Below are 10,962 nucleotides of genomic sequence, written 5' to 3' on the forward strand. Positions count from 1 at the left end.
CCTCCTGGATCCGAGGTTCGACTATCGGTCGGATCCTCCTCTCCAGTACCCTGGAATAGACTTTCCCGGGGAGGCTGAGGAGTGTAATCCCCCTATAGTTGGAGCTAGGGCTGGGCGATATGGCAAAAAAAATGATCACGATTTTTTTTTGGTAACACTTTACTTGAAGCCCCCCTGCATAACACATTATAAGTAGTTATAAACACTAATACAAGATCACAATGCTTTATAACTCACTATACAGCACTATACAGCATAGGATTAGGGTTAGGATTAGGGTTAGGGTTAGGGTTAGGGTAAGGTCCTGGCATTGTGATCATCTATGAATGTTTATAACTATAGCTACACGTGTTATAATGGCATTATAATGCTTTATGAATGTACTTATAATGTGTTATGCAGGGGGGCTTCAAGTAAAGTGTTACCTTTTTTTTTAATATCATTCAATCTCGATTATAATCACGATATGTTATATTGTTTTTAAACCAGTTTTAAAGCATCTGCACTGAAAACTAGAAGTATAGAATAGTTAAACATTTTATTAACAAACTAAGTAAATAGCAATGCAATTTAAATAATATAAACATAGAAAAATAAGAACAATTTCACTGAACAGTGCAGTAAATGGAAAAAAAAAAATCTAGCACCAAGATAATAAAATCCTCCGATGCACCGTTTTTTTTTCAGTAAAAGAGAAGAACTGAACGATCGTTAGTTACAGTGTGACAGTTTACAGCCCTGAGGATTTTTGTTGCTATAAAAGATTAAAAAACTAAAGAAACCGCCTGGAGATAATGAAGGTGCTTTAGAATGTAAACATTATTTTCAAGTTATGATGCTAAATATGCTGCTGCCATCATTAATGCTTGCATCAAATGTACAAAATTTAAATAATCTAGATTGGACAGATTAGACTTAAAATGTAGCAGTACAAAACTACAATAACACACAAAAAAAATAGACAAAAGTAATTGTTTTTATCCTCTTAGAATGTTGCTCGTATGTTGCAGTGGCCTGAAAAGATGACACTGGCTCCGTTTACATGCCGTCAATATTCGTGTTAAGATAAATATTCTGGTTTCTGAAACATAATAACCCCAGGGAGATCCTCATTCAGACCGCGGCCACAGACGACGCCATGACTACATTTACACTTCATGCCACTAGGGGTGCTGGAGATATGTTCAATGATGCGATGCACCGTCATTTCCAGTAAAAGAGAAGAACTGAACCATCGTTAGTTAAACTGTATCACAAGTAGTTCCTACTAAAAAGACCAGATTCTTTGCGGATCGGTGAGCTAGCAGCGGTGAGCTAGCAGCGGTGCGGGTGGAGCAGCCTTTCCTGTCAGCAGCAGCCTCATCTTCAGAGGATAACGCCGAGGCATGGCTGACTTCATCTGCTTCGCTGCCCTCGGCTCCACGTTCAGCTCATCTCTGGTTACTTCTCAGACAACTTACAGGCGGAAGTTGAGCAGGAAAAAGCTGACTTTGATTGGCTGTGGTCACGCACATTTCTGCCTTGTCTGATCTAGAACATGTGCTCACAGATGATCACCGTGATCGACTGGAAATTAATCTCGATCAACAATCTCGATCATATAATCGCCCAGGCCTAGTTGGAGCACACCCTCCGGTCCCCCTTTTTAAACAGGGGGACCACCACCCCGGTCTGCCAATCCAGAGGCACCGTCCCCGACCGCCACGTGATGCTGCAGAGACGTGTCAACCAAGACAGTCCCTGCACATCCAGAGACTTAAGGTACTCAGGCCGAATCTCGTCCACCCCCGGTGCCTTGCCACCGAGGAGCTTGCCAACCACCTCAGTGACTTCAGCTTGGGTGATGGACGAGTCCACCTCTGAGACCTCAGCCTCTGCTTCCTCCACGGAAGATGTGGCGATGGGATTGAGGAGGTCCTCAAAGTATTCCTTCCACCGTCCGACAATATCCCCAGTTGAGGTCAGCAGCTCCCCACCTCCACTGTAAACAGTGTTGGCGGAGACCTGCTTTCCCCTCCTGAGGCGCCGCACGGTTTGCCAGAATTTCTTCGAGGCTAACCGATAGTCCTCCTCCATGGCCTCCCCGAACTCCTCCCAGACCCGAGTTTTTGCCTCCACAACTGCTCGGGCTGCAGTTCGCTTGGCCTGCCGGTACCCGTCAGCTGCTTCGGGAGTCCCATGAGCCAGCAAGGCTCGATAGGACTCCTTCTTCAGCTTGACAGCAGCCCTTACTTCCGGTGTCCACCACCGGGTTCGGGGGTTGCCGCCACGACAGGCACCGGAGACCTTACGACCACAGCTCCGAGCAGCTGCTTCGACAATGGAGGTGGAGAACATGGACCACTCGGACTCAATGTCCCCAGCCTCCCTCGGGACATGAGAGAAGCTCTCCCGGAGGTGGGAGTTGAAAGCCATGCTGACAGAGGGTTCCGCCAGACGTTCCCAGCAGACCCTCACAACACGTTTGGGTCTGCCAAGTCTGTCCGGTTTCCTCCTCCGCCAGCGAATCCAACTCACCACCAGGTGGTGATCGGTCGACAGCTCTGCCCCTCTCTTCACCCGAGTGTCCAAAACACGCGGCCGGAGGTCAGATGACACGACAACAAAGTCGATCATCGACCTCCGACCTAGGGTGTCCTGGTGCCAAGTGCACTTATGGACACCCCTGTGCTCGAACATGGTGTTCGTTATGGACAAACTGTGACTAGCACAGAAGTCCAATAACAGAACACCACTCGGGTTCAGATCGGGGAGGCCGTGCGATCCAATCACCCCCTTCCAGGTCTCACTGTCGCTCCCCACGTGGGCGTTGAAGTCCCCCAGTAGAACAATGGAGTCCCCAGTCGGAGCACTGTCCAGCACCCCTCTCAGGGACTCCAAGAAGGCCGGGTACTCTACACTGCTGTTCGGCCCGTAAGCCGAGACAACAGTGAGGCACCTATCCCCGACCCGAAGGCGCAGGGATGCAACCCTCTCGTTCACTGGGGTGAACTCCAACACATGGCGGCTGAGCTGTGGGGCTATAAGCAAACCCACACCAGCCCGCCGCCTCTCACCGCGGGCAACGCCAGAAAAGTGGAGAGTCCAGCCCTTCTCGAGAGGTTGGGTTCCAGAGCCCAGGCTATGTGTGGAGGTGAGCCCGACTATATCTAGCCGGTACCTCTCAACCTCCCTCACAAGCTCAGGCTCCTTCCCCGCCAACGAGGTGACATTCCATGTCCCTAGAGCCAGTCTCTGTGTCTGGGGATCGGGTCGCCGGGCACCCTGCCGTCGGCTGCCACCCAATCCACACTGCACCCGGCCCTTACGGTTCCCTTGGTGGGTGGTGAGCCCACCGGAGGTCAGGCCCACGTCGTCCCTTCGGGCTGAGCCCGGCCGGGCCCCGTGGGCAAATACCCGGCCACCAGGCGCTCGCTTACGAGCCCCAACCCCAGGCCTGGCTCCAGGGTGGGGCCCCAGCTGCGCCATACCGGGCGACGTAACGACCTTTGTTCTTTTTCTAATCATAGGGGGTTTTGAACTGCTCTCAGTCTGGCCCGTCACCCAGGACCTGTTTGCCATGGGAGACCCTACTAGGGGGCATAATGCCCCCCGGCAACATAGCTCCTGGGATCATGCGGGCTCTCAAACTCCCCCACCACGTTAAGGTGGCAGTTCTAGGGGGAGAGTCAAGGTCTCAACATACATTAAAAAATCCTGTTGTCCTCAACACTAAAGATTTGGTTTCAGACCAGGAAATCTTTCAATTTTCTTGTAGCGTCTCCTCTTGGTGTGGTATTAACCTGTTTTCCCCCTCAAAAATGGATTCTAATTTCTCAGCATGGTGTAAAAAAGGTCAATATAGTTCAGCACCGTATGACCGCATACTGGACCTGGGTGATCACTCCAGCTCAAAAACGAGGGCTGCATGTCAGGAGGAGACTGGTCTTCCAACTGATGAAGACCGGTGGGATGGAGCGGTGAGTAAGTCAGGCACTTATCCAGTTTAAGATTATACACAGGATTCATTTCTCTAAATTGAAATTGTCTAAAATCCCTCCAGAGGTTGAGGAAAAATGTGACCGTTGTTCCAACTCACAGTGTCATTTGAGTCACGTTTCTCTTTTGCCCACACCTGCATAATTATTGGTTAAGTTATTTTAATATAAAGTCCTCTATAATGGGAATTGTTATATAACCCTGTCCATTTATTGCTATTTTTGTCACTCCTTTTAAGTTGAGGGAACTAAACTTGGTCCAAAAAAATTTGGTCCACTTGGTCCAAATGTTACTTGTTTAATTGTCGCCTCCTCCTACAGTGGAAATCTCCCATTCCCAAATCTATACATTCTTCCATGTATAGTTTTTACGACCTGAGTCTGAGCCAGGGTGGGCTGGGTGAATGTTGTTGGGCTTGATTTGTGCGTGTTTGTGTTGTTTTCTTTTTTGCTTTGTATGTTTGTTTGGAAGAAAAAATATGTGGGGAAAAAGAAAATTGTATTTTATAACCTTCAGTTGTCAACTGATATATTTTCCAATTAATATATTTTGCAAAAAAATATCTGAAAATGTGAGTCCTAATTCACAGTTAATTCTCTTTTATCAGTGCCTAAATTGTCTCCAGTGCGCTCACAGTCATCTTTCTAAAAATCCGTCCTTGAACCCACTTCAGCACTCAGAATCTTTTTTTCTTTTCCTTCTGGGCAAAACACCTGAAACATTCCTCCTTGTGCAGCCCTCCTGCAGTGTGACTCCCAAAGCATTGTGGGCCACAGATAAGAACTGCAGGAGAAGAATGTACATTTCTTTATTAATCATTATTGTAATGGATATTTGAAAGGTGTGATTCTAATTGAATCCTAAGTGAATTGTGGATCCCTGATTTTCATGTTTCATCATTTTAATTATCATTAACTGATAATATTAATATTTACTGTTCTAGATTCAAGCTCAGAGGGTTGTTCAGTTACTGATCAGGGCCTTTCTGAGTGGAGTTTGCATGTTTCCTCAGTGTGTGTGTGGTTTCCTCTCACAGTCCAAAAACATGCATGTGAGGTTAAATGGTGATACCAACCAGCAGGAAGTAAATTAATATGTTTTTTCAATGTTATTTACATATTAAAAACTCATATTTATGTACCCATGTCACAGTTGTTTTTACTATACCAATAAAGTCATTCTTGAGTGATCAGTCATTTATATTTTGGTGCATAACTTCCATTGTAACCACTTCTTAGATTTGTTTTCCAAATCAAATCCAAATCAATGCTCATTTGTTCAGTAATCAATAAACTTTGTCTGCAGCCAATGATCTGATTCCAGGCGGATGTTGGATGCAGCTGATGGTGAAGATGAATCTGGAACAGGAGAGAAAACACAGTAAAAGATGTGAGCGTTCAGCAGTTCTTTATTCAGTAACTGGTGAGTCAGTCTTTGCAGTGGGAGTGAAGCTCAGAGCCAGAGCCGCTTGCAGACCAGTCAGCAGAGAATTTAGTGTCCTTTAAAGGGCCGAGCGCTGCTGCTGCTGCTGCTCTGTTATATTCAGATAGCAACAAACACAACACACTCATTTTAAGCACCTTTACAGAGAAAACCAACAATTTCACCAGAACCAGACTCAGAAGTGGAGACTGTCTGCAGCAGTTCTCCGTGAAGGTGACCTCGACAGGCTGCTAGGGCGCCATCTGGTGGACAGAGACAGAACTGCAGCCAGGAAAAAACAAACAGGAAATAACATGCAAAAAATGAAATTAAAATGAAAAAAAAAAAGTAAAAAATTCGTTAGACCGGTTTTCGAATCCCTCTATATGTGCCAGTCTGATTTTCCCACTAACTCTAGTTTCAGTCCAGAGGAGATCTGGAATGAAAACTGCTGAAAGCTGACCTCAGGTGAACTGTGACTCAGCTGACTCAGGATGTGACTGAAACCATGAACTAAAACCACAGTTTACAATATATAAACTTTGTATGACATTTCTTGTGTATGACAATTTGTAATAATGAACATATTTTTGACAAGTTTGTTTAGATGTTTGGCTATTTGATCAGATTCATTCAATATTATTCAACATTACAATTTTGTTTGGAATATGTTTAATTATTACGATATGAATATAAGATAGATAAATAGATAGATAAACTTTATTAATCTCCCAAGGGAGAAATTCAGGTGTCCAGCAACAAACATAAATAATTCACACGCAAATAAATAACAACAGTACAATAAATAAAAAAAAGTTACTATCAACAGTAACAAAGTGTTCATAAGTGCAGAAGTTAATTAAAACCCCATTTACACAACAGGTTTTGGGGGATTTTGAATGTTTGGTGTCTGGTTTCCATGACAATGGAAACAACTTTTTGAAGAAGGCTACCAAGGTTGAACTTTTTAAAAATGCTCCATCTCGATGTAACGCTGCTACTGCAAGGCTGGAGTAAATTCCATATCCGCATCCCATCCATATTCTCCTGGTCCTGGTCCAGAGGACTTATATTTTTAGAGCTTACAGTCGCCGTAATAACAATCCAACTTGTTTGTTTCTGTGTAAACATAGTTTTCTGAAACGAAAACGCAAAAATCATGTGTTCGGGAGGGTCATGAGTTTTCCGGGGACATTAAAAGAAAACACAAACAAACAAACTTCCTGTAATGATCAAACGAAGCACAAAGTAAATAATCACTCTGTAAAGACAATATGTGGAACAATTCTACAATAAACCTGATGAAGGTGAAGGTGATAAGGACAGCAGATCGTTGTCTATATTTGGGGTCTGCTGGAGTCCGGCGGCGGCTCCGCCTGCACGAGGTCAGACCGGGACACGCGCAGAGCGCCGCGGTCACGGTGTCACATATCCGGAGGTGATAGGGCCAATTAAAGCGTCGTCACTCTCCCTTCCCGCCTCACTCGCTCGCTCCCTCACTCTCTCTCTCTCTCAGGTGGGCGCGCGCAGTCCCGTGTCCCTCACCGGAGCCGTTGGATCAGACGCACCGCTATGTCTCTGCCCGCCGCCGCCTCGCGCCTCTTCAGGAGCGCCCTCCGCGCGCCGCTGCCGCCCGCGGCCAACATCACGTCCAAGCCCGCCAAACACAACATCAGCGCCGGGGTGAGTCCCCCCCCCCCCCTCCTCCTCCTGACACCTGTCCGTCTTTTTTTCTCTCATCTAAAAAAATCTTCACTTTGATTTTCATGAATTGTCCGCGGGCTGCTGTCGCGCGCGCGTCTCACGCACGGCCGAGGCTCTCGAGATAAAGTGCGTCACTGTCTCTCCATGATTCTGCTTAATTCCAACACGTAGACCTGCGAGCGTGCGTGCGTGCGCGCGCGCGCGCCAGCAGGCTGCAGACCGACTGCAGTCTCATGCGCGTCCCTCTGCTCAAAGGCAGCGCTGACCGAGGGGATTAAACCCCAAACCTGTCCAGGAGCCTGGTCTTGTGTCTAATGGGCACCCAGAGAGTTAAAAAAGTAAAAAAGTAATCTGTAATCTGACTTTATTAATAATCAGCAGGAGGGGGTTACGTTTTCCCCAAAGCGGCACTCAGGGGTCAAGGTGGTGACAGGGATTCAAACATGTGCATGCCCAATCCTAACCTCTAGACGACCTGCTGCCCCAAACCAGTCCCTCCACTGGGAGCGGGTCGCGGGGCAGCGGTTTGCAGGAGGACACCTCCACATGGACAGTGGTCTCAGCTCGGGCCTCTACACTGCCTTTTATTTGCTTTTCTTTCTCTAATTTTTACCACTTTGCTCGTTGGTTTGTCTGGATTGGAACCCCTTGCGGGCCACTTTTGGTCCACGGGTCTCACGTTTGACACCTCCGCCTCGGCGTGCTGAAGTGAAACAGGCCGTGGTTTCTTGTAAACACTCGGCGCGCCGCTGGCGTCGTGCCAAAACACTGACCTTGATCTGAGGCAAGGCAGCGGTTTATCGTTGAGCAACAACACATTCCTGCTTCCTGATCGGCTGTTCCTGGAGAAGTCTGCTCTCTGGAACGTGGCTCGTCGCTGCACAGATCAGAAGCCGGGAAGTCTGGATGCTCAGTATAAACAGTTTTCAGTGTGGGAACGGCTGGATGGAGCTTCCACCCAAACAAGACACTGTTTCAAATCACCCAGTTCAGAGGCTGTTTGAACTGAAACAGGTGTGTGTGTGTGTGTGTGTCCTCAGGAGCAGGCCATCGCCATGACGGTTCTGTTCGCCACCATCCTGGGTCCGTCCGGATGGATCCTGGCTCACCTGGAGGACTACAAGAGCAAGAAGTAGAAGAACGCAGAGGGGAACTGTCGAGATGACCTCCGACCTTCCTCAGGCGCCGTGGCGACGGCGCTCCCTCTCAGCCCGCAGCCTGCACTCAATTCCGTCTCCAATAAATCCATGTTCAGTGTGTGTGGTGTTGAAGAGTTCCTGTGTACGTCTCGAACAACAGGTTGTTATTGTCCAGAATGAAAAGAAGAGACTTACAGCAGAAAGGAGCAGCTGAGATCAGATTCATCTGACCGGATGAAGTAACAAAATAAAAAAAGAAATATATATAATGCTTTTTAAATCATCTGGGACAGATCCAAGGTGAAAAATGAGTGTAATTTCCTTTTCTTTTAATTGATTGCTGTATTGCAATCATAACAGATAACAGACAGACTGGACAGACTGGTTAATAAACCAATAAAGAAGTGGGATTAATCCAAAGTAAAGAAGTTCCACAGCAGGGCCACCGTTTGACAGTAATCCTCCATAATCTGGGTTTATTTAGGTCCCTGTGTTTCCATTCTCCTGATCAACACACTGCAGGGGTCACCGAGAAAGACGCCATGAAAGATAACAGAGCAGCATTAAGGCTGAGAGCCAGGCTGCCAGGAGAGAAGCAGCTCTACTGTCATTCAAGAAACCAAACCTGGATACATGGCAGCATCTCTCGTAGCAGCTATGAAAGAAAAAAAAAAAGATTTGACTTATAAATAACATACATGCAGCAACAGTTATATTTAAGTGTTTTGGACAGTTTACTGCATTTTGCACCAAAATGTTCCATTAAATTTTTCTTGATGTTGAGGCTGTTGACATTTTCTACAGTAGTTGTGTTTTGTTGTCGTGGTGCAGGGCATACATGATGAAAATGTCCAATTTTCACAAAACACAACCTTTAGTTTGAATTCAGCTCTTCCTGTCAGACGATACTGAGCTGAATGTGGCGACTGAAACAGGAAGCTGACTGACGCAGAGCAGGAACGTTATGATATGAAACACACCACTTCCTGATATGACATGCAGACAGGAAGTGAGCAGACGTGTTCACCTCACTTATTGTAGTAGACACACCCACCGTGACTGCCAAAACACACACACACACACACTCGTACTGATTAACCAGCAGCTGCATTTAACCCCAGAGACACTTCCTCCTGAGATCAACGGTCAGTCAGTCAGAGGTGATTCAAACAAGCCAACTTTATTGATACAGAGGCTTCATATCACAGCAGCTCCACAAAAACTACTGTAATTCAGATGAACAGAAAAAGATTAAAGCACCATTTTTTAATTTTTTAAGACAGTGTTTACACTGAGCAGTCACTGCTGTTTACATGGTTTCTACAGTGAAATCTCACTTTCACTTCAGTCAATTAGAGAATTACAGCACGATGACAGGAAGTTCACAGTGAGTGCTGGAGGGGTGGCCACAAGCTGCAGCGAATGGATCATCAGACGCTCTGCAGCAGACGCAGTATCAACCTGGACCAGCTGCAGCTCTTCTTCAACCGCAGGACCATGAGCCTTTGCACAGGCTGCTGTATGGGGATCGCGAAGGAAACCATCAGCCACACTTACAGTCGCAGAAAGGAAGAGGAGGATCAAAGAGGAAATCTCTGCAGAAACGGCTCCACCCAGATTTACAGCTTGATTCTTCTTCCTGTGAGGCAGCAGCGCAAAACACCTCGTGACTGACGACCAGATGAACATGCTCATGGAGCGAGGACAGCTGCTCGGCGGGCCAGCTGTTTGAGGAGCAGGATGTTTCTGGAGGACAGCATTCTCTCTGGAGACGTCACTGCTTCGTCTCAGCCAGCTGCTCACTGCTCACACTGTTTCTTTGTGCAGTTGCGTTCTGGCATTGACCCTTCTGGGCCTCTGTAACGCCGACCTCCACTGTTTGGCATTCAAATGCATCGTCCATCACTTCTGTCATTCTTCCCCACATTATTCTTCAGGTTTATGTCCTCATCTGCAGTCTGTGTAGTTGAACTCCCCATTTCAGAGATGGTGGTGATACTGGCAGCTTGTCTGAACTGACCAGATAAAGTTTGAATGCAAGCTCCTGTTGAGCTGTGAACCAAACTTCTACCATACCAGTGTTTTCAAAATCCACGAAAAGATGCAGAAATACAAAAATTCAAAGGAAAAACACATTAAATCAATGATTAAAAATGTTTCTATGTTACAAAATGATGGGATTATGAATATTAAATTTAGTGCATTTTTTTATTGTTTTTAATTCAGGAAATAAATATAAACAAGTAGACTGAAGTAAATGCAGGATTATACAAATAAAATAAGAATGCCACATGGAAATAACCATAAAAAATTGTCTTTAAAAAGTGGAAGTATTACACAGTTATTATTCTTACTGCCTCTTGTCTCCAATATTATATTTTCCCCTTTAAAGGAATACTCCACCCAAAAAACGATTTGGCCTCATTTTCTACTCACCCTCATGCTGAGAAACACTCTGGAGCACTTTTTTGACGTTTCAAATGCAGTTGGAGATGTTTAGGGATTTTCGTGGTCAACAAACAGGGACCGACAGAGCCCGACAGAAAAAATGGTCCATAAAATCCACAAAACGTTCCCATTTTCCTTCATACTGCTTGTCCGCTGTAATCCAAGTGTCCTGAGCGCGTAACGTCCATAATTAATTCTTAACGAGGTCATTTAGTACATTTTAAGAGCCCAAACAGGGCACTCTCATACAGCTCCATTGCATGTCTGCACG

The 10,962-nt window shown here is 46.1% G+C and overlaps 1 protein-coding gene across 1 annotated transcript; it reads left to right on the forward strand.

The window, feature by feature from the left end:
- Positions 1 to 6,815: 6,815 nt before the first annotated feature.
- cox8b (cytochrome c oxidase subunit 8B) lies at positions 6,816 to 8,970 on the forward strand. The gene is made up of 2 exons (XM_030096346.1): positions 6,816 to 7,083; positions 8,145 to 8,970. The coding sequence occupies exons 1-2, from the start codon at positions 6,973 to 6,975 to the stop codon at positions 8,238 to 8,240; spliced, it is 207 nt and encodes a 68-aa protein (XP_029952206.1). The 5' UTR covers positions 6,816 to 6,972; the 3' UTR covers positions 8,241 to 8,970.
- The last annotated feature ends 1,992 nt before the right edge of the window (positions 8,971 to 10,962 follow it).

The sequence above is a fragment of the Salarias fasciatus genome, chromosome 7, assembly GCF_902148845.1.
Source record: "Salarias fasciatus chromosome 7, fSalaFa1.1, whole genome shotgun sequence".
NCBI lineage: Eukaryota > Metazoa > Chordata > Actinopteri > Blenniiformes > Blenniidae > Salarias > Salarias fasciatus.

Coding starts and splice junctions, on each gene's coding strand:
- cox8b (XM_030096346.1), top strand. CDS start 6,973: ATGTCTCTGCCCGCCGCCGCCTCGCGCCTCTTCAGGAGCGCCCTCCGC. Junction 7,084..8,144: donor AACACAACATCAGCGCCGGG/GTGAGTCCCCCC, acceptor GTGTGTCCTCAG/GAGCAGGCCATCGCCATGAC.